Genomic DNA, 24,896 nt, shown 5'->3' with positions numbered 1-24,896 from the left:
CTGCTGGATAGTTAAAGCCCTGGTCACCCTTTTCCCTCCGTTACAGACCCCTCTCTTCCTTTATTTGGCTAAAGCATTAAAACTCATTCATGTGCTATACCATTTACTTCGTCAAAAGCATTTTGTTCAATTCAGTTCAAGCCTTTTTAAGAGACAGGTGACCACTATAAGGAGGTGAGCCAGTTGGACATCAGAATATGAGTTTCCTGACTGGGACAGTTAATACGGTCCAATCAGGAAGCCTTGGCTGACAGATAAGAACAGGAGTGTCAGAGTTCCTGCTCACTCTGAGAGCTAGCTCTGAGAGAGCTGGATAAGTGTCACGGACTCTCCACGTGTAAATAAAAGGTGATTTGGTGACAGAATACTGGCTTTTGTGGAGTTATTTCAACAATAATGAAGATGGGTGAGGTACTCAAGAAAAGAGGTGCAAGAACTTGAAAGTGAGACTTGATAATAAGAGTCACGCTGTGATTGTAGGTGCTTAGATGGGAAAGTGTAGTGGAAATGGCACAGTCAGCCAGTGGGACAGTGTCATCATCTGTGCACAATGGTCATGCAGTAATTTTTAAGAATGTGTAGGGGTAAAGTTCTTGTTCAACAGTAGAAACAAACACTCTGTCGGGAGCTACAGGGAAAGGCAGAGATACAATTGACAGGAAATGTGTTAAAATATTGTAAATTCCAGCATAAAATGTTTGCTCTTCATTTGTTGTCTGTTTTAGATTACTCTTGGGCGTATTTTCTTCATGATAATTTAACTGCCAGGTTTCAAGATATATAGTGGATTGAATTGTTTTAGTTATGTGGGGTAACATGATTACCACCAGAAACCTGTTGGTTTAACAGCTGCAAGTTAGTGCTTCAGGTAGTTTGATGACTTGTGAAAATATGATTCCCAATGATTTCACACTCTGTGATCATAGTGGCCAATTGTCCTGTAAAACAGGAGGTAAGATGTTTGGAAGGGGAGGCAATCATCACGCATTCTGTCTTAAACTTCCTTTTGCATCATTCCCATGAATCATTAGGGGGTAAAATGCCCCTGTTGCTCCTGTCTTTTTCTACATTTCCAGTATTTAGTGATAGCTAAATTTGGATCCTTTGCTTTTAGCAACTTTTTTTTAGTGTTTTGACAATACTTGCTTTCTAAAATAAACTATCAATTAGTACAGGAGTTTCATTGTATTCCAGTTGTTGTTATTTTCTAAAATGTTATTAATAGTTACACATTAATCTAATCTCTGAGACATCTTCATTCAAAGGCCCATGTGTGATGAATGTAACTAAATAATAAGGTGTACACAGCAGCCACACTACTGCTTAGGTCCTGTGGGCGTGGCTTCAGGTACAGACCAACGCAATGGATACCCCATTAAAAACCATAAGACCATAAGATGGAGGAACAGAATTAGACCATTCAACCCATTGAGTTTATTCTGCCATCAATCAAAACTGATAAGTTTTTAAATCCCATTCTCTTTCCTTACGTACAGAGACCAAACCTGCTCGCAATATTCCAAATGCAGTCTGACCAGAGCCTTACACAGCCTCAGCAGTATATTCATGCTCAGTACATTCCAGTCCTCTTAAGATTAATGCTAACATTGCATTTGCCTTCCTAACTGACAATTAAGCCTAATTGTTAACATTAAAAGAATCCTGAACCAAGACTTCCAAGTCCCTTTGTGCTTCAGATTTCCAAAGCCTTCGCCTATTTAGAAAATAGTCTCTGCCTCTTTTCTTTCTACCGAAGTGTGTAACCTCATGCTTTCCCACATTGTATTCAATCTGCCACTTCTTTGCACACTCGCGTAGCCTGACCAATTCCTTCTGCAGCCTCTCCACTTCCTCATCACTACCTGCCCTTCCTCCTCTTTTTGTTAGCTGCAAACTTTAAAATGCCCTCAGTTCCATCATCAAGGTTATTAATGTATAATGTGAATAGTTGTGGTCCTAGCATTACCCCTGCAGAATTCCACTATTCACCAGTGCCATTCTGAAAAATACCCCTTTATCCCTACTGTCTGCCCTCTGCCAGTAGGTCAATCCTCTATCTATGCCAGTATCTTGCCCCTAACACTACGGGTTCTTATAATATTTAGCAGCCTCCTGGGTGACACCTTTCAAAGACCTTCTGAAAATCCAAATAGATCATGCCCATTGGCTCTCCTTTGTCTAACTTACTCATTACTTCCTCAAAGAATCCTTTGTCAGACATGACCTCCCCTTGACGAAGCCATACTGACTCAGCCCTATTTTACCATACACTTCCAAGTACTCCGATACCTCATTCTTAATAATGGATCTAAAATGTTACCAATGACCAAGTTCAGGTGAACCAGCCTATAGTTTCTCGTCTTCTGCCTCCCTGCCTTCATAAACAGAGGTGTTGCATTAACTATTTTCCAGTCTTCTCGAACCTTCCCTGACTCCAGTGATTCCTGAAAGATCACCACTAATGCCTCTACAATCTCCTCAGCTATCTCCTTCAGAATGCTGGGATGTAGTTCATCTTGTCTGGATGGTCAATCAACCTTCTTACTTTTCAACTTCCCCAGCACCTTCTTAGCGATGGCCGCTACACTGACCTCTGCCCCCGACTCTCCTAAAGTTTTGGTATGCTATTGGTGTCTTCCACTGTGAAAACTGATGGAGAGTACCTATTCAGTTCCTGTGCTATTTCTTTATTCTTTTATTATTAATTTTCCAGGTTCATTTTTTTTCTCACTTACCTGTTAGATATCTAAAAACACTCTCGGAAATTTATTTCATATTACAAGCTAGCTAAAACTCATATTTTTCTTTTCTTGCCTTATTGTTTCTTTTTAGTTATCCTTTGGTGATTTTTAAAGGCTTCCCAGTTGTCTGGCTTCCCAGTAACCTTCACCACATTATCAGTCATGGTTGTCTTGTCTTCCTCTTTGGATATTTCTTCTTCCTTGGAATCAATTTCTGCTGTGCCTCCCAACTTACCCCAGAAACTCCTCCCATTGCTGTTCCACCATTGCAGGTCTGCTTCCAATCTATTCTGGTCATCCCTTCAGTCATACCATTGTAGTTATCTTTACTCATTTGTAATACCAATGTGTACAGCTTCTACCTCTCAAATTACAGGGTGAACTCGACCATATTATGGTCACTCCTTAGGGGTTCCTTCACCATCAGCTCCCTAATCAAGTCTGTCTCAATACACATCACCAAATCCAGAGTTGCCTGTTGTGTAGTGGGTTCTTTCATAAGCTGCACCTATAAACCATCTCATAGAAATTCTATGAATTCCTTTTCTTGAAATCTGCTGACCAACCTGAATTTTTTAGTCCAACTATATATTGAAGTCCCCTTTAATTATTGTAATAGTGCCTTTTTCATATATCTTTTCTATCTCCCGATCTATTTTCTTCTCTACATTCTAACTACTGCTAGGAGGCCTGTACATAACTCCAATCAGAGTCATTTTTTTTCCTTTGTGATTCCTCAACTCTACCATATTAATTCCATACCATCTGAATCTATATCACTTGTTGGTATCAATTTCATTTCTTACCAACAAAGTAACCCCAACCCCCTGCTCATCTGCCTGTCCCCTTGTTAAGATGCATATTCTTGGATATCTAGTTCCCGGCTCTGATCCCCTTGAAGACACATCTCTGTGACACCAACAACATCATTCCTGTCAAGTTCAATCTGCAGTACAAGTTCATTTACCTTGTTTTATGTACTGTGTGCATTTCAGTACAACACCCTCAGTCTCCTTTTACCTGCATCCCCTTTTCATAGTTGTGCCCATGTCTGCTATGTTTGAAGTTAGATTCATGAGCCCTTCCATACTTTCTATCCTATTGCTTGTTCTGAAAACTTTAATAACGTCTGCTGAGTCCTCTCCCCCTTTAACTTTTTTGATAAGTTTCCATGCAACTGAACCTACCTCCCATTATCTAGTTTAAAGGGACATTCAGTTACTTAGAAGTATTAGACTGGCTTTTCGAAGGAATAGCAATCTTTCTATATCTCACCTCTGGATCTTGAGGTTGGCAGATAGGAGATGTATTAGTTCCTAGAGGGAGTGATCTCATGGGCTCCAGGGCAGGGACATCAGGTCAGGAGAATATAAGGAGGTAGTCCATCAAGTAGCTGGAGAATGAGAATTATGTCCAGAGCAGAGGAAGGCGATGTGGAAGGATTGGGTCTAGAGGAGAGTGGGGTGGGATGGCAAATATTGTTGGGCCAGACCAGTGGGGTTTGGGGGGATTGAGGGGATGCAGGTCAGGTCTGACAGCAGGAATGTGGTTGAGGTCAAAATAGGAGAAGGAGCTTGGGTCTGACAACAGTGAAGGGTGTGTCAAATCTCAGACGTGAGGGTATCAAATTGAGCCATACTTTACCATGATTTTTGTTACTGTCAGTGCATCCTCCTATTATCAACAGGCTGATTTCTGATGCCAATGACCAGATGTCACTACTGGCTGTATAGTGATTTTGCCTATTTCTCTGTTTAACCTCATTACTGGGGAGCTCACCTGTATCTTTCAGACTGGCAGTACCGAACTGAATTAAACAATCTGCTATGTCTTATTTGTCAGAGGCTTTCCCATGGGTGACAACAGTCAAAATGAGGGACTTTGGGATTTGGAGCAGATGTTGGCTGTCTTCCTGTCCAGGTTATATAAGAACAACACTCATGTAGCTATTGAGCACCAAAATCCAAATTAGGAGCATTTGTCAACACAAAAAGCTATCACTTCATTGATATACAGCTGGTGGGTGATTACATCAAATGGAACACTCAAACCTGTCCTTATTTCACAGACAGCTTCCTTAATACCTTTACCCTGCAATACTTATGCTTCTCACAGCTATACCACAATGTTAAGGTAGCTCACCAACACCTTCTCAAGGAGTTAGGGATGGGCAAAAAATATTCCTATGTGTGAATATTTTCATACTATCATAGGATCATCTACAGTGTGGAAACAGGCTCTTTGGCCCAACAAGTCCACACTGACCCTCCAACGAACAACCCACCCAGACTCATTTCCCTATCCTATTATCCTACATTTACCCCTGACTAATGCACCTAACCTACACATTCCTGAACACTACGGGCAATTTATCATGGCTAATTCACCTAACCTGCACAACTTTGGACTGTGGGAGGAAACCCACGCAGGCATGGGGTGAACTCCACACAGACAGTCGCCAAGGCTGGAATCAAACCTGAGTCTCTGGCCCTGTGAGGCAGCAGTGCTAACCACCAAGCCACCGTGCTGCCCTATTTTTTGAAAATGACTCCCAGTGGACAAAGATTCTTGGGCAATTGCACCTCAATAATTCAGTTGTTGCCAATGCAATTTAGAAATGCTGTCTTTTTGATGTCATGGAGGCTATTTGTTGAAATATTTGACAGAGTAGATATGCTGACATACAAACAATTGTATTGTCTTAATCCCACTCCTGTATGCCTGAGATTCAGTAATCCAAGATTATTTACTGCAAGAGGTAAAGTCTTGAAAATCCATTGCTATTTGGTGTACTGGTCTCACCACAGCAGAGCCTATAGTTTGAGTGTCAGCTATTAGAACTTTTACTGAACCTGCAAAGACAACAGGAAAAGAATATACCTTCTTGCTATGGGATGCCAGCCAAACTGTTCCTAGAGTTGACCACATTCTCCAAGTTAGACCACACAAGCTGAGGCAGATCCAAAATATTTTAAGTTATGAGAATAAAGGTACCTGGCAAGCATTCCAATGTCTTGCATCCTACGAGCCAAGCACATTTCTTCATAGTTGTGCCTCTGAAGTTTAGATCTCTATCCTATTCAGTGCTGATGGAAAAAAACCCAAGATGACACTGGACCATGGTGACCCCTTGCAAGTCATTTACAGCTGATCTTATTCTCACATATCTTATAATAATTCCTCTGTTGAACCATCATCTGAGTTGTCTCTGTCTGTTACAGCTTGCTTGTGCCAGGAATATCACCAATGCAGCATTTTCTATTCTCCAAACTCATTATAAACCAACTTTAAAAATCAATCTAAGTCCCAGCATAGAGATTTATTGTATCATGCTAAGTTGTGCTTGACCTCCACTGCAAGATAATTAAAGATCAAAATATATATCCATTATAATCACAAGTATATAAAATTGAAACCAATGGTGCATGTTCCAGCAGTTGCAAAGTAAACAGTTTAATATTGTATAAGTAACAAAAAAGTAACATTTTTTTGGAAACTGTCCCAAAAACATGCCCATACATTTGAAAGCAAACCCCAGTAAACAATTCACCATGGTATCATCATAAAATATTTAGCTAGAATAAACCATAACATTTTGTGATTTTGCAGCTTCCAACATTTTAAGGAACTGGAAAAATCCTTGTATTTTATTAAGACAAAGCTGTCTCATCATGCAAATGAAGTACATAAAAAGTATCATTTTAAAAATGACATGGCATGACATCCAGGTACAATACTCTATAAGCTAAACACCAAAACGATCATTGCTTAATGTTCACTTTTTAAAAAGCAAAATAAAATGCAAATATGTCACAAGAAAAATGAATAATCTAAGCCTCTAAGTCCTCTCTTTATCCAAAAATATTCACCACATTTTAAAATCAAGATTAATATCACCTAACCATTACTTCATTACTACTCTGTTTTCTTAAAGTTTTCAACCCTGATGGTACTTCCTTTAATGGATATTGACCCTTCACCTATGTTCCAAACTAAGAAAGTAAGTAAAAACCTTTATGATTTTGATATTTGTCAATTATAGTTATGAAATGAGTAGATATTTTGTAAAATTCAAATCATGAAATTCTAACTTGGAAATAGAATCAGGCATTCAAAGCACCCTTCAAAATGGTGTGCACAGACAGGGTGGACATAGTATTGATCTGCCAGCATTACTTCACACAGTATGTTATATTCTTGATTGATATTCAGACATACAGCCAATATTTCTAAACTTCTCATAAAACTGTCAATAACACACCCTTTTTTTCTTAAAAGAATTGTAAGTGGAAATAGGAAGCTGCCACCTGAAGCTGTTACTAACCACCTATACAGGAAGAGTTACTGGGCATATATGTGCGATGATCCACATCAGGATTTTGCAATCTCCAGCAAGACCCTGAAACTGCTGAAGTTTATCTTTCTTAGGCAACTCAATATTTGGTGAGTCAAGGCAGGGTCAGAAGAACATCCATCACCAACTAAGTAACGTATTTGTGAATTTAAATCCTTTTGCTGTGAGCTTTTGTTGCTCATGGTGTAATTTGGTGGTATCGTGGGTAATGCATTTCTGTTCTGTGTTTTGCCATTTTGGATGTTTAGGAGTTGGTTTAACTCTTGAAAAATAGATATGTGTGATCAAATTTCTAGACCTTTTCCAAAATCTGTGCAATAAGTTGAAACTTGCTTTTAATTTGGGACTTAGAGTATGTTTGTCATCTGCACAAAGTTCTAATAATTACATTGGATATTTTTGATAGGTTTCACTGACAAATTTCACTGCTGCTTACAAAGTTTGGTTCCAGTTTAGTCAAGCTAATTGAAGTCATCTCTTTTCTCAGTATTAGTGAGACTGTCAAGCGATATTATACTTGTAGCTCTTCCCTCATGCATATAAACATGGGGTGCGCAATGGTCTTGGAGGTCTTCCCTGTCATTGTAGAATTGCACTCTCTGAAACAAATATTAGACAATAGCTGTTTAAAAAAAATTAGCACTGTTAAACAAACATACAAGGCCTGTAACAAAGATGACAATTTATTTTTTGTTGCGTTCATATACTGAACCAGAACTAAACAATGAAAATACGTATATTCAGAAATACAAATAATGCCAGGGAAAAATATTTATCTTCCCCATCTATAAATTTCTTTAATTCACATTTACGTTGGAAAATGCTCGACAATACAATTTTGAAAATCTAGCACTGAACAACATTTGCTCATATGAAGCTTATTTAAAAGATAGCCCATAGGGTTCAGCTTGTTTCTAGAATAGCAACTTCATTTCACCATTCACATAGTAATGGCAAAGGGACGTTGTACCATACACTCAGTGCATTTATGTTATAAAAAACCTTCAACATTAGTGGACGTTGTATTGCTCTGCCAACTAAGCAATTAATTATTTTGTGTCTAATCGCTATACTGGTACCTGGTAGATAAGATCATCTAGATTACTTCTCATGACTTGTCTGGATCCAGTTTGGTGTATAGTTGGAGACATAGTTGACTCAGAGAAATGTATTCTACCCTAAGGATTTAGATGCACAAATAAGACAACAATGAATAAATTATTACATTTTTAATCAAAATTCCTAGATAATCTAATGACATATACAACTTCACACCAGCAATCTAAAACTAAAAATATATTAAAAGACACAATCAAGATAAATTATTTTCTGTTGCAGTTTGTTTTAACTGACTTTTGACAGAAGTTAATTTTCACTTTAAATTATGATTATCAATACATTTTAGCATATTGATTACATTAGATTGGGGTAGCAATGCAGTCTGAATTTCTAACTATCTGATCAAGATGGAAACTAGTAACTTTGCAATTGGCATACAAAGTTGATAGAGTTTGCCTCTACATTAAAAATATATGTCTTCACAATTTTAAAATGTATTAGGTGTGGTATAATGGCAGTGATTGTAATAGGTATGATACTAATGAATGAATATCAGAGAAATTTCCTATGTCCTAGCCAACATTTATCCCTCAATCTACATACATATTGTCTGGTCATTATCTCATTGTTGTTGATGGGTCCTTACTATATGAAAATTAGCTGTTACATTTGCCTATATTCAAACAGTGACAACATTCAAAAAACAATTCTCTAACTGTGAAGTACTCTGGATATCCTGGCAATATGAATAAAGTATATAATAGTAAGTTCTTTCTCCTTTCTATCATGTGTTGCTGGATAATTTCCTCTGATATGGTTTCCATTATTTCTAGCACATTATTAGCATCTCATAAAATGTCAACCATGGCTCACTTTGTCATAGTTTCACTTCTGAGTTACAAGCTTCTGGGTCTGAGTCCCTTTCCAGGATTTGTGTATAAATACCAAGATTGATGCTTCAATGTTTTACTAAGGGAGGGCTACACTGTTAGAGCTGACATCCTTTGAATAAGATGTTAAATCAAAATCTCACTGCCTGCTCAGTTTAGTTTGTAAGATTTCATGGGTGGAGTCCTATCGGGATCTGTGTTGCATTGGCTATGGCAAGATCTGTGACAGAATTAGGCGAGGAATTTGGTGGGTAAGGTCAAAATTGACAACAGGAGCATTTCACTCCATCTTTTTGCTTTTGACAATTGGCACAGCCAGCTTCTCATCAAGCAATGGCAAGTTGCCAATTATTTGGGATTATTGATAATGGCCTAACTTGCCTCGTTAATATTTAGCTTCCTAATTTACCAAATATTCTATACATTGAGAAAATGTGAAATGGAAATCAGGGTAGGTCCCTGGCAAATTCAATATGCCACTTGCTATGAAGGACCTCCATGCTGGACAGTGAACATCAACATCTCTAGGAACACTCCACGGACAGCAACCACATGCACCACACGTCCACAGACATTGGTATCCAACAGTCTCTGTGCCACCCCCTAAGAACCCTCATGACACCCTCGGATCCATTTATATCATGCTTCTGCATTTCATTGTAGTCCCTCCAAAAATCTCAGTGCAATTCAGACTTAGCGAAAAACATAAGATTTGGCCCAATGACATTACTTTGAAAAGAAGCAAAGAGCTTTTCCTATGTCCTAGGTTCTGAATTAATATCACAAAAACAGATTAATACATCATCATATTGCTGTTTGTTGCTGCACATTTTGTAAATTAGAACAATGGCTATATTTCACAATACTTCACTGGCCCTGAAAAGCTTTATACAAATGCCACTTCCTTCTATAAGAAAATCAAATGGAATAGTATACTGTATATTGAAAATATTTTGAACTAACATGAGATGTGATCCTAAAGACATGTTCATATGCTATGTTTGGGTATAATTTTTTTAAGTAGAAATAATTGAACAAATTTGGCCTAGTATTATCTGTATCAAACAACTGCAGCTGAAGTCAAAGGAAATATTTGGCAGTGGGATGCTTCATCAATAAATAATAAATATATTCTTACTGCAGTCTCCAGGCCATTATGATTATTGAAGTCATAGCTAGGTGAAGAGTTCACTGGGGTCAAATTTTTTGCTGAAGGTTGGAAGAATCCCTGAAGTAAAAAAAAATCTTTAATTGTACCATAATTGAATCACATTGAAGAATAAGAAAGCCATATACTCCCTGGAATTCAACATTCTAGCTGGGATAGAAAAACACACTGGTCAGGACATAGATTCACAAGCCATTGAAGTTTGTGATGCAAATAAATAAGTTCATTTAAAGAGCAAACAAAACTCTAAGGTCCATTTCAAGGGGCTAGAGTTGAAGAATCTGCAAGTTACATTTAATCTGTATAGAATCATAGCCAAGCAGCAGCAGATAGTCCATTAAGTCCATAATTGGATGAGCTTGGGCAGATATACACAGCTGGGGTTATCCAGATGGTGCCTGAGACCAGATCCTGTCATTTAACTGAGGGTGGTCTCTTGGCAGCAGTCCAGGGAAGTGAGGAGGTGAACTAATGATGTCTTTGATCAATCATCTTCTTATGTATCAACTTGGAATCAACAGCAACAGTCTTTCACTCTGTGGAGGACCTCCTTCACCACATGAATAGCCCTAGTGCCTGTAGTCAGGAGGGAGTTTTAACACTTTACTGTCCTGCAGGGAGGGCTTTCTTGTTGAGATTCCCTTGTATTTCATCTCTACCTCAGTGGCTTCATTAGCACTGTTGGCTAGACATCACTGTGAGCTCTCTTACTCAGCCTCCTGATTGACTGGTCCACCATATGTTCATGGTGGATGGGTGCCCTCGGTTGGCTTTTTTTAAAAATTGGCTATCTCCAGAAAGATCATAAGTAATCATGGCCACTTCTGGGCTCCTAATCTGATTGAGCACACACTTGTATTGTGGCTCAATCTGGAACATTGACAGAAATGTAAATTTAAAATTCCCACATGGATTAAAACATAGATTTTTATTGCTCTTCAATCTATTAAAGTATGAATGTATGCTACACATGCAATAAAAAAGTTTTATGCATATTATCCTATATGTGTTTCAGTAACTGTGAGTGCAATGTTCCCCTCCCTAGAAGTGGTGAGACAAGTGGCAATAATTAATGGGTTAGCCCTGGACAGAATTATATTCTTCCTGTTTGCTCAACCTAGTTCTGATGGAGAGTCAAACTGGAATGTTAACTCTTTTGTTTTCTCTCTACAAATGCTGAGTTTCTCGAGCATGCTCTGTCTTTCCTTCAGCTTTCCAGTGTCTGCACTATTTTATGTTTATTGGATTGTAAGGTCTCTCACTAAATGGTAGACTATTAATGTTGTGTGTCAGTATGATTAGATTACTTGTGTGCAGCTGATCCTATTCCATAGTTAAAATGGCAATTATTGGAGTGTAGTGTAGCAGGAATGCCATTGTCTGAAGTTTTTTTTATATATTCAGGATATATAGGATAGAATCCCTATAGTGCAGAAGGAGGCTATTCAGCCTATCACCAATCATCCCACCCAGACCCTCACTCTGTTCTTAGTCCCATATTTACCATGGCTAACCTACTTAGCCTAACCTGAACACTACAGACAATTTCAACAAGGTCAACCCACTTAACTTGCGCATCTTTGGATGTAGCAGAAAACTGGAGCAAACCTGCACAGACATAGGGAGAATGTGAAAACTCCACATAGTCACCCAAGGCTGGAATCAAACCCAAGTCCCTAGCGTTGTGAGGTAGCAGTGTTAATCACTGAGCCAGCGTGCCATTCTTTCCCTTGCGTGTTCATTTGGCATGTTATTGAAATAATATTGAAAATGTCATGAACAGGAAGTAAAGAAAGGTACTTATTGAAATGTTTAAAAAACTATTCAGACTGAACCAAATCTTGAGATCTTGTGCAACTTTATGTGGAACTCCATTGTTGTTACATCAAGGAATTAGAATTTGTGAGTCTATTTTAATTATGTTTTTGTAAAGTAAATAACTTCTACTAAGGATTCACACTTGGGAAAACAGTTGTTTACTTTGTGTTTGAGCAGATTCTCATTCTCTATTTGCAAAGTGCCTGAAGTTTCAAAGCCATGGAGTAAAAGGTGACCATTTTCTTCTGGCAAGAATCGTGAAATAAAGTCAGCCTGCAGAAGAAGAAAATAAATAAATCAGCTCAAATTTGCAATATACATTGCTTTTCTTATGCTTGTATAGTTTACATGGAAATATTTTCCTTCATAGCCTTGAATCTATGAAATAGTTACACTATAATCTAAATGTTCTATATTCTTGGTTAAATTGCCAACTTATCTCTCATCATGCACCATTCCCAGAATAATGCGCTGCTTAACTGGACAGCTGGCATCCCTTGTGCCCATGCCACCTTTCAAAGTTCACTAGTTGGACATGTGTTGCAATCCGGTGTTGACCTTTTCTGACCGTGTAATAGCATAGCAGCCAAAAAAACCACACTGACCATGGCTGATACTCCCTTCCATATGCTGCCCCAGTCTCTCATTTTAGTTACTGTGAACAACCAGGTCACACTCTTTACCTTTCCTTAGCTACATCCCACTTCAGATCTTCTCTGAATCTTCACGACTTTCCCTAATGTCCAGTAGTCACCCGCATCTTGTCATTGTTTAGGAAGAGAATATCACACACAGGCAAGCATTTGGACAAAATCAAACATGATCTTTTATTAGCAGCCAGCCAAAGAGACCACAAAACAAATAAATAGAGGTTGCAGTTTGCACCCACAGTTAGAATCAAAGGCACGCATCTTGACCTTGAAAGTCCATAATGCTCTTCAGCTCCCAGTAAGTTCTGCAGAACACAACATTCTAGGATAACGTGGCACATTCTGTCTGGACTATACTGGAGGACTACCCCAGACTATTCTTGAATGCTGAAGTATACATAAGGAGAAGCTAGAGCTAGAATTTGTTTTAATGTATGAAGATAACATAAATGGAAATCATTGTATGGCAGAGACATCAGGAAAATCCCCATTATTTATGGAACAATAGATTGTTTGAAATGAATGCAGATAATGCTAAAATAAAAGCTGAGTATTCAAAATATAGTTAGACAGTATTGTGGAGAGAACATAATAGGTAATGCCATCTTTACATTTTCTAAACAAATGACACCTACTACTCATCTGTATTTTCACTGTGGATTGCCATCCCCACACTTACACAGTGCACACCTATACTGAGCAGACAGTGCTAACATTTACCACGGCCAAAGCAGTCAATTGCAAATTTAATAATATTTTAAGCATGCTAGTTATTTGGGGACATTCAATATGTTCTTTCCAGTTTGTCAGCATACTTGTAATTAACTCACTCAGCAGATCATTCTGCATTTATTTTGAGCACCTCGTTGTTAACCTGTTCTGAACTGGAATTCAATCCATAGCTCTGCACCTTAACACCTCCAAATTCTTCTGTCAGTAATTTGGAAGCATTGGAAAATCTTTACTTAAATCCATGGTGGCACGGTGGCACAGTGGTTAGCACTGCTGCCTCACAGCGCCTGAGACCCGGGTTCAATTCCCAACTCAGGCGACTGACTGTGTGGAGTTTGCACATTCTCCCCGTGTCTGCGTGGGTTTCCTCCCACAGTCCAAAGATGTGCGGGTCAGGTGAATTGGCCATGCTAAATTGTCCATAGTGTTAGGTAAGGGGTAAATGTAGGGATATGGGTCGGTGTGGACTTGTTGGGCTGAAGGGCCTGTTTCCACACTGTAAGTAATCTAATCTAAAGAAGAAATCATGTATCAAACTCTTTCTATATTAAATTTTACTACATTAAGTACAGAAAAGAAATCCAATCAGCCGTTTGCTCCCTCTCTACTCAATTTATCTATTTCTCCTTCTACCCTCTGTCTCTTAGTCAGGGGTAAATATAGGGTAAGGGAATGAATCTGGGTGGGTTATTCTTTTAAGGGTTGGTGTGGACTTGTTGGGTCTAAGGGCCTGTTTCCATACTGTAGGGTATCTAATCTCTCTCTATAATAAAGAAGACACACTCTATAATAAAGAAGATTCACTTTTTACTAATCATGTTAAGATTACCTTGCCAACTATAAAGGGATGAAAATTGTAACTCATCCACAAAACCTTTCTATAAAATTATCTTTACTCATCATAACTCAGATTAAGACAAGGATAACAAGAGGAGCTGGGAAAATAAGTACATTTTGATCACTTACTGAACATGGTGCACCACCTCCTTCTTCATTGTATTTTATTAATGACCCATTAGGTTCATCAGGGACTAAATTAGTCTGCATCTTGTTGGTGAAATTACAAAACAAAAATGAGCATAGAACAACTGTAAGAAGGAAAAGGACATTACAATGAGTGCTAATGCATAATACATACGTGATCCAAGTATTACAGTTTGACTCCACATATTTTAAGAAAGCCAGGAGTAAATGTTTGTTGAGTAGCAAGAGCTGAATCACACAAATTACTGTACACAGAGAGGCCATTTAGCCTATCACACTTGCATATGTGGCAACTGTCATACATCTGCAGAATCAAGACCACTACCAGTAATGGTTGGAGTAGAATGCTGCCGTCATTCCTCTTTTCTATTCTCAATTAACATTCTATTAAGTTAATATTTCTCCTTTCTATACTGGGTCTGAAGTGTTGCTCAGTTAACAGTGGTAAAAAATGAAACACTCTTGAGTCTTAAAGAAAGAGACACTTGTCTTAACCACAAGATGAAGCCTATTGCATATTAGCAAGTTGTGTTAACCAGTTAGATATAATTTTTAAATCTCTCAGGAGCCAGGGATGACATATCTGACCCCATCAGGATCATGATTTGGACTTTGTCTTGCTGAGATGGTTAAATGTTTGAGAACTAAGGGAATCGAGGGCTATAGGGACAGAGTGGGAGATTGGAGTTGACATAGAAATGCAATAATGATCGTATTGAATGAGAGAGCAGAACTGGATGGGATTGTTTGGCCTGCTCCTGCTTTAATTCCTCATGTGTTTATGCACTATATTAATTGCTGCTATGTGTACAATCCAGAATCTTACTTGACTGAAAACAAAAAAATGCTGGAAATCAAAGCAGGTCAGGCAGCATCTGTGGAGAGAGAGCAAACTAATTTTTCGAGCCTAGATGACTCGTCATCAGAGCTCCTCCAGAATCTTACTTGCTTTTTTTTTGCATGTCTTTTTGATCTATACTTTGCATGTTTTGCTGTCACTTTGTTCAGCTGCTTTGGTAAATGTCTTAACATGTATTACAACACGGGGTAAACTCTCCTGCTTAATGTAAACCAGCAACACAGAAAAGATTTATCCTGTGCAGTAATCTGTGAAAATTCGAGAGGCCAAGAGGCATTTAAAGTAAAAATTAAAAACTTTTTTTCTTAAAGTGTAACAGAGAATAATGAACAAACAATTATTTACAAGCCCTTCCTCTCACCTATCTTTTACCTTCCCCTTCTACAATACTAGTTCAATAAAACTCCCATGTAAGATGTACAAAACAAAACTTTTTATCTCGAAACCAGGCAGATTTCGGTACTTCTATTTGGATCTTCCTGTGTCTTCTTTTCTTTTTCTTAGGGATTCTGCTTCACAGGTTACTGATCAATAAAGATACTTTTAAGAGAGCTATTTTTCAGGCAGTTTTTTTGCATACTGGTAGCTTAGCAGTTCTCTACTCAACTGTTCAATTTTCCCCAATCTTTTGCCCCCCAAAACATCAGATTGTTTTATTGGTTTTTAAGATTGTCAATATAGTAAATTCAAATTGGATTGGAATTTGATATTTTTCAGGGTATAATTTAAACTAATTGGCCTAATTCAAACCTATTTTGTCATTTTCAGGCAACCAGCTACCCCAGCAGCGAGAGCACCTATTACATTGTATCTTATTGAGAACACTTGGTGCTGTTAGATAGCTCTATCAGCTTTTAACTCTCTTAAAAGTACAGTACACCGACATCTTCATAGCACACATTCTTTCCTTTTGCTGCCCTTCTACCGCAAATATATTACTTTACATTTTATGCCATTGAAATGAATCAAACATTTCTTTTACCTCGTGTTAATGTTAGTACATGAATAATTGTTTAAAAATAAAGGAATTAATTGGATTAAATGTTTAATTTTCTTTCTTCATCAATATATTTTCTTCACTTCTCTTATAGGGATGGTGGAATATCTCAACGATCAATGACAGGAAATGAAGCTTAAATTGTTTGAAATTTATATTTGAACTGACTGTAAATGAGAGATCCAGGATATTTGTATACTTACAAAGCAGTAATAACAATGAGGCAAACAGAACACCAATGCATGTGCCAACACCAATGGATCTATGGGTTTCCAGGCTTTCACATTCAACCTCATCTGGGCAGTGACAAACACGCAAATTCAATACATTCACATTACTAATTCCTTGTTGATCATGGATCTTGAAAGGCACTGCATAAACTCCTGGTAAGGGATCCTGCAGACTCATAAGCTGTGAAGATGTGCCTGAACACAGAGCACAGTCAATGAATAAAACTGAACTTTATACATTATACCACAACACCAATTTGTAAATTGAATGTGCCTTTTTCAATAGTAAAGCATCTCAAAGCACTTTATAGTGGAGCTATCAATCAAGCCTCATAAGGAGATATTAGGTCAGGTGACCAAACATTTGATTGAAGAGGTAGGTTTTGAGGAGTCTTAAAATGAAGAGGGTTAGAGACATTTAGTGAGGGATTCAAAAGATTGACAATTGAAAAACACGGTCATAAATTGGGAATGCTCAACAGGCTGGAAATGGAGAAATGCAGACTTTTTATGTAACAGGAATTTGAATGAGCTGAAAGTTCCACTGATTAGAATATGCCTAGAAGTGGTAAAATGGTCAAGTCTAGAGATAAGAAAAGAGAAATGAAGATTTCAGAAGCAGATGAATGGAAACTGCGTAGAGTCAGGCGTGCTATGAAGGTCCTCAGAAGTCCCCCTTCTATCCTTACTGATAGAAGATGTGATCCAAAACTTATCATGGTGTTAAATACCACACCAAGGTTCTGGTTCTACCTCAAACAGTTGTCATGGAGAGGAATGGAGTTGATGGCTAGGTAGTTTGCCTTGGGACTGAACACAATGGCTTCAAATTCCCTTTATTTAATTGGAATAAGTTTATGCTCAGCCAGTACTGATTTCAAGTGAACGTAGCAACAATTTAGAGATTGTTAAGAGAGATGATAGGACTGGGAATCATAATTGTATAAACATAAGACGTAGATTCAGCCTTTCTTGGAGTATCCTCCATCAGTCACTATGATCATCATGGATATATATCTCAGCTCCATTTTCCAACACAATTCCATATTCTTTCATTCCCTTTGTATCCAAAATTCCATTGTTCCACTTTAAATACACAACAGAGCAACCACAGCCCTCTTTGGGATGCTGCATGTAAATTCCACAACCTATTGAGTGACAAAAGCTCTGCCCACCACTAAGTCCCAAATGGCCAACCTCTTACTCTGAGACTGTGACAATGATTCTCAGTGCTCCAGGTTTGGGAAATATTCCTCAGTATCCATACTACCAAGGGACTCAAGAATCTTATGTTTCAATGAATTCACTTCTCATTATGATAAATTACATTGAGTAAAGGTTTTGTTTGCTCATGGTCTCTTCACAATATCCACCATCTAAACCACCTATGGCAGCTATCTGTCAAACCCTGGGAATCATGCATAAATAGAATCCCTAAAGTGTGGAAACAGGCCCTTTGACCCAACACGTACACACCGACCCTCCGAAGAGTAACCCACCCAGACCCATTCCCTTCACATTTACCCCGGACTAATAACCTACACTATTGGCAATTTAGCATGGCCAATTCACCTAACCTCCACATCTTTAGATTGTGGGAGTAAACCAGAGCACCTGGAAGAAACCCACACAAGCACAGGGAGAATGTGCAAACTCCACACAGACAGTCGCCTGAGGCTGGAATTGAACCTGGGTCCCCTGGCGCTGTGAGGCAGCACTGAGCCATCATGCCACCATAAAGAAGTGTAGGCTCTACTAAATAACACTGCCCATTCTCTCACCATCCAAAAATATCCTACTCCTCAATTTCCCTCCACAAAGAGAATAACCTCATGTCTGTTGACATTATAGCCCATTCACCTCACCATAAACCAGCCACTCTTTTCATTAAAGTAGGCTGTATAAGGTTGGAATTTGTCACTACTTGGACAATGACTTGTTTACCTATGAATGGAACACTGGTAATGGGTTGTTTAGTTATGAGCCATACACATAATTCTAAAGCTGAGTAACATTTGAAGTCTGGTCTCTTCTTTCGACAAGCAACTGAAAGATGTTTAACACATCGCCTGCGGCCTCAATTCATTTTCCCCACAGACCAGCACCATTCCCCCATCCAGTCCTACATTGCCCATAGGTCTGGATGCACCACACACAGTTTCCTGTCCACGTAACTGCATAAATTGTAAATTGCTGAGGGCTCAAACATTGCTCCTAACTCGCCACAGCCTGAAGCGATCTATTCACTCCTATCCTCTGCCACACATCTACCAACCAATCCTCGAACAATGCAAAGATATTGTCACCAAACCATGGCCCTTGACGTCATTCATGACCTCCTGCTTCCTGAAAATTATTCAATTGTCAACCCTGGCACCCCACCTCTAGTATAACCAAATAGCCTTACTCCCAAAACCTGTTCAGGTGGAAACTCATGATATAGTCTGGAACAGTATTACTAAGGAAGCATTTAGCTGAGAAATAGGAAGGGACCAAGAATCAATCTTCACAGTATATCAGAGGTGATATGGTTAATGTAATTTCTGCAGTTTCATGCATTTACACACACACACACACACACACACATATAACACACACACACACACACACACCTCACACATAAACCCACACACATACACACACCTACACTCACACACACTCACTCATACACACACACACACCTACACACACACACACACACACACACACACAACATACACACACACACACCTCACACATAAACCCACACACATACACACACCTACACACACCTCACACATAAACCCATACACATACACACACACTCACTCACACACACACATTCTCTTGGTATGAGTGGGGTAATTTCTGTACTAAAACTGAGGTTTAATGAATAGAAGCTAAATTATGAAACTAATGATTGACTAGGCCATAATGAAGCATGAACTAGAAGTTACCTCTGTAAAGCCAGAAACATGGTAACCTTGGGCAAGAAACCAAGGAATGCTTCGATTAGACACAGAGGGCAAAATACAATGAAAGCTCTTTTCATGACATACACAAAAATCAACAAATGTTATAACTAATAGAACATGAAGATAAAATTGTAAAATAATATAACATTTTAATTAAAGAAATTGGCAGAGAAAGGCGTGAAATGCTTTAACCAATGGAATTGTCATTAATGATTTTTAATGTAAGAAAAATCCATAGCGTGAGATGTTTAAACCAATGAAATTATCACCAATGTATTTGAATGGAAAAATAATGTATAAGTATTAGTGCTGTAAAATCTCCCGTTGCGACTTCCGAAGTCCTTTTTGGAACTCGCCCAATCTTCGAAGATTGAATAAACATCTGTTGCTCCGTTTGTGTGTGTCTCGCAGTATTTCGATTTGCCACGGGAAAAGTGACAGCCGGTGGGGATAAGGGCTGATACCAGTCAACTTGGAGTTCGCCTTTTTGAACTTAACCTTGCAGACAGTCTCCCTTGACACAAGGGTTAAAGGACAGTCCGCGGTTGGCAGAGTTCGGAGGCAGGACCCGGTTGTTCTGAATCAGATCCCTAGAGTTAGAATAGTTAGCCAAGTGTCAGGAACTATTCTCCGGAGATTCAGAAAGCCTAGACAGAAATCACTTATAACAAATTTGGGGGCTCGTCCGGGATCCTAAACAGAACTCCCACGGGAGGCTCTGAATGATTCTGGGACACTGTGGCACACACAGATGTTTGAGCAAATGATGTGAATAGGTGGCGCTCGCAATAAAGTAAAAAGGTTGAAGCTTCGAAAAAGTAAAAAGGTGATTTTTTACTTTGAGTCGGACAACTCCGTGCACAGGATCAAGGTAAGAACCTTCTCTGGTATTTTGGGGCTTTCGCGGTTGAGAAGGGTACACTGCCTTGTCGACTCGGTGGTTGTGACAGGTAACCGGGGTTAATTGAGTAACCAGAGTGTAGGTTAGCCTGAAGACCAACCATGGGTGGCCGAGGTTCCAGGTCTAAAAAGGAACGGGAAAACGAAACCCCACAGATTCCCCTTAATAGTCCGCTGGGACGAAAATTGGGGAATTGGAGTCCCTACGAAAGTCGGGGCTTAAAGAAAAAGGAAATGATAAAATACTGTTGTTTTGTTTGGGTAAAAGAACCCATCCGTCCGCCATCAGTGATCTGGCCGAAATTTGGATCGGACGAGGATTGGGTTTGTCAAATTTTAAATGATTATGTAAAGAATAAACAGTATCCAGGTTTAAAAGAGAGCGAGTATGCTGCATGTTGGGTAGGGAACCTGACAGCAACTGCTCCAACCCCAGTACCCTTATATCCTTTAACCCCACTGAATGAGAGTAAGTGGGAAGTGTTAGAGAACTTACCCCCGCCTGTGGCACCCCCGCCATATGCTCTTCAGGAGGAACAACGGCAGCGGCCGTTGGAGAATCGGGAGCGGGATCCAGGGGATCTGGCGAAGGGGACGTGGAAGCCACAGCAGCAGGGGCTGAGGGGGTAAGGAGATCTGCACGACTAAAGGAGAGAGAGATGAGGGGAAGAGGTGATAAAGAAGTAGTGAGACTGTGTCCCCTACGGGAGGTCCCGTTTGGGGAACGGACCACAGGATTTGTTGTAGCCCCATTAAACTCAAATTATATAAGACAACTGAAGTTTATTTTTTACCAGCAGCATGCAGTAAGACCGACAGAGAGAGAGAGAGAGTGCGAGAACTGCTCGCAAAACATTTAACCCTCTGTGATTCGGTTTGAATGCACATTGGTTTGTTGGTGATTGAATGAGGAAGTTTTATTCACTGGAGCTTGAGTTCCAGGATTGTTTTAAATGTGATCTTTATGTAAACTTAACATGATTTATTTTCAATATGTGAAGGACAGTTGTAGTTTCAGTTCAACAGTAGACTGTCGGGAAAAAAAGACGATAACTTCCATGGTTATTATCTGAGACCTTGGATTCGGCCATTAGAATTTTTTTTTTTAACTTGAATTGACAAATTATTGTAAGACAGCTCTGATTATTTTACGACCTAAAGTATTGTAATTGAGAAATAATTGGTCAGGAGTACATAAGAAAACTAATTTTGGATCTAAATTAGAGTACTAAATCTGGGTGATTACAGTGGATTTCAAAATTGGGAACTGTATGCATTTTACATTTTAAATATTAAATACTGAATAAATGGACGTAAATATATAAATATGTTTACAAGTTAGGAACAGGCTTTAAAGTTAGTCAAGCATGAATTAATAAATTGGTGTTTGAGGATATGAGAAGCTAGGAACATTGCAATATTTCTTTAAAAAAAAGGAAGAACGTATCGACTAAAGTGCCGATAGGGGACAAGGAGATTGGGTTTGTGTGTGACCCCCTCACCAGTGGGGAGGTCGGAACATTTAAAAGGAAATGACAGTCCTGGATGAGAATCCGATAGGATTGTCAGAACAAATTAATTTTTGAGGCCCAGTCTGTATATGTGGGCTGAGTTAATGTCTATTTTTGAATATACTATTTACTGGGGGAGAAAGGAGACTTATATGGGGATACTGGATAGGGAAAGTATTAATTGAGATTAAAAAAAAACTAGTAGCAGTGCCGGTATTAAGCTTGCCGGACAATTTGACATGAGAGGGGGATGGTTAGGGGTGAAGACAAATATCCCCTTCAGAACCCTAACTGGGACCACCACAATATAGAAGGGTGGAATAATATGTTAGACATGCAAAATTTGATAATCCAAGGGATACAAACTTGCATCCCCAAACAACAAAATTTAGCCAAGGTTTTCAACCTGAGGCAGGGAAAGGACGAGTCTCCCTGTGCATTCTTACACAGATTAAGGGAGTCAGTTAGGAAATGTTCGGGTATAGACCCAGATGGGGAAATAGGATGACGGATGGTAAAGATTCACTTCGTGAAGGGAGGACTGTATGAAAGACAAAAGGAGTCGGATAAATAAGGTGGTTATCTAAATCTGAATATTTATGTCTTTGTGGGCCGGCCCCCGATAGGAATTTTGTGTTGGTGAAGATTTATGTGTGTCTTTGTGTGTGTAAATTTGATTGTAAAAAGGTCTCTGTGGATGTGAGAATTTGTGTTTGTGTATGGATTTTTTTTAAAAAAGGCTTCTCAGCTAACAAGCAGTTTAACACTTTGTGCTCTGGCTTGAATTCATCTGTTTGTTAATGGTTTTATGTGTGAAACTTGTTGTTTGTCATTTGATTCAGTGTGCTATTTTTGATTGTAATTTTATGAATGCTCAACGTTATTTTTTTTTCTCATGATATGATTTTATTAGAACTTAAGGAGGACCCTGATACTGGGAGAAAACAGCAGTATAGGTGGACTGTCTTAGCTGAAGGTTTTACCGAGTCACCAAACTTGTTTGGACAGATCCTAGAACAAGTTCTTGAGGGCTTGACTTTAAGACCAACTTTAAAGTTAATTCAGTATGTGGACGACCTCCTGTTGTCCGGTCCCACCCAAACTGACACACAGCAGGGAACCAATGATCTATTAAACTACCTTGCAGTGAAGGGATTGCGAGTTAGTCAGAACAAACTACAGTATGTGGAACGGGAAGTAAGATATTTAGGACATCTAATCAGTCAGGGACAGAAGAGAATTAGCCCTGAAAGAATAAAAGGAATTGTAGAATTAGGATTACCCAGAACTAAAAGGGAACTCGGAAAGTTCCTGGGTTTGCTGGGTTATTGCAGACTCTGGATAGATGACTATGCTATTCTTACAAAAAAAGCTATATCTACAGCTAACAGAAGAAGCTCCGGACAGGGTTAAATGGGACCCAGAAGGAAAAATGCTGATTGAAACTTTAAAAGAAAAATGAGTTACAGCACCCGTTTTGAGCTTGCCAAATTTTAATAAAGATTTTAGACTATTTGTTAATGCCAAAAGCGGGACAGCTTCTTAACTCAAGAATGGGGGGGGCATAGAAAACCTGTAGCTTTCCTCTCCAAAATTCTAGACCCTGTCTCACGGGGTTGGCCTGAATGCGTTCAAGCATTAGCAGCCACTGCTAAACTAGTGGAAGAAAGCCAGAAACTGACGTTTGGAGCACCACTGACTGTGGTTACTCCTCACCAAGTCCGCACTATTCTGAATCAAAAAGCGGGACGATGGCTCACAGACTCCCGAATCCTGAAATATGAGGCAGTGCTCTTAGATAGAGAGGACCTTAAGATAGAGGTGGGAGCATGTTCAAATCCGGCTGACTTCTTATGGAAAGGAGGACCATTCATGAGATTGAGTGCAAGGTAGTAATAAGTTAGAGCAATTCCAAATTCACACGACGAGGGGTGGTATCCACCTTCAGGAAAATGAGGCAGGGGAGCAGGGGCTCCAGGGGCAAATGTACCCAGTTACACAGAGAGATAGGCTGCCAGTGAGGCAGGGGAGCAGTGGCTCCAGAACAGATGTACAAAGAAATAGGCTGCTGATAAGGCAGGGGGGAACAGAAACTCTGAGGGTAGATGCGAATTAATATGGGTAACTTGAGAGTGAGTTTCAGGACGTTGAGACAGTAAGTAGACTGTATTGCGCTGAGATTGTTCGTGGGGGCTATACGGCGCGTAGGGCTGCATTGAAAAACGGTAGGTAGGGAGCGGGAGCTCCGGGGGCAGATGCGCCCAGACACAGGGAAAACATTACATTTGACAACTGCGATGTGCTTGAAAGAATTAAAATGTTACTGACAACCAACCCTGAACAGTTCCATATGTAGAGCAGTGACCTCCGGGAAAAAGGGAGGGAAGATCTGCCACATGGGGACTGCCCAGCAGTACTGGAGACTGCGAGTGGAGATAGTTGGGGAAAAGAATTAGCACTTGAAGACCTGGTGGTCGAGGGGAGGTCGCTATGAGCTCCGATGCGCAGACACAGGAGACAGTGACAGGCAGACATAGACAGAGAGACCAACATCGTATGAGAGAGAGAGAGAGAGAGAGAGACTGGCTGTGTGTGAGGACCTACAGAGAGAGAACGGAAGCTATTACATTTTGTTGTGTTTCTGGCTGAAAGTCATCTGTTCGTTAGTGCATGAATGTTTGAGTGTTTATCACCTAGAGCTTGAGTCACGAGATATGTGTATCTGTAAATATGTTGAGACCCTGGGCTTCGCTGTTTCTCGTTTACTTCACCAGGGACTCCTGACTCAGACACCACCTCTGGATTTCGCTGTGCACACTATTGAACCCGGTGAAGGGGTTTTGATCAAACACTGACAACAGTTAACTCTCGAACTTGTGTGGGACGGCCCGTTCCTAGTACTCCTCACCATTGAACGGCGGAGAAAAGCTGGCAAATGGCCAGTCACCTCTCCAGTTAAGAAAGGAGTCTGGACAGCCGAATCAACACGTGACCCACTATAACTCAGACTGAACAGACTTTGATTAACTGACTATACTATGGCGACGTG

The 24,896-nt window shown here is 39.5% G+C and overlaps 1 protein-coding gene across 1 annotated transcript in view; it reads right to left on the bottom strand.

Annotated features, from left to right (window-relative positions):
* Positions 1 to 7,556: 7,556 nt before the first annotated feature.
* Positions 7,557 to 24,896, bottom strand: part of LOC132822656 (cadherin-like protein 26) — a 55,628-nt gene continuing 38,288 nt past the window's right edge. The window contains exons 11-15 of the mRNA XM_060835903.1: positions 16,456 to 16,677; positions 14,379 to 14,500; positions 12,193 to 12,303; positions 10,183 to 10,272; positions 7,557 to 7,694 (exon numbers count right to left, since the gene is read on the bottom strand). Of these exons, the coding sequence (XP_060691886.1) occupies positions 7,557 to 7,694; positions 10,183 to 10,272; positions 12,193 to 12,303; positions 14,379 to 14,500; positions 16,456 to 16,677 (683 nt within the window). The remainder of the gene's footprint in view (positions 7,695 to 10,182; positions 10,273 to 12,192; positions 12,304 to 14,378; positions 14,501 to 16,455; positions 16,678 to 24,896) is intronic.

The sequence above is a fragment of the Hemiscyllium ocellatum genome, chromosome 15, assembly GCF_020745735.1.
Source record: "Hemiscyllium ocellatum isolate sHemOce1 chromosome 15, sHemOce1.pat.X.cur, whole genome shotgun sequence".
In the NCBI taxonomy this organism is placed as follows: domain Eukaryota; kingdom Metazoa; phylum Chordata; class Chondrichthyes; order Orectolobiformes; family Hemiscylliidae; genus Hemiscyllium; species Hemiscyllium ocellatum.
Note: the sequence above shows the minus strand (reverse complement) of the source record. Positions and strands in the feature narration are given on the sequence as shown.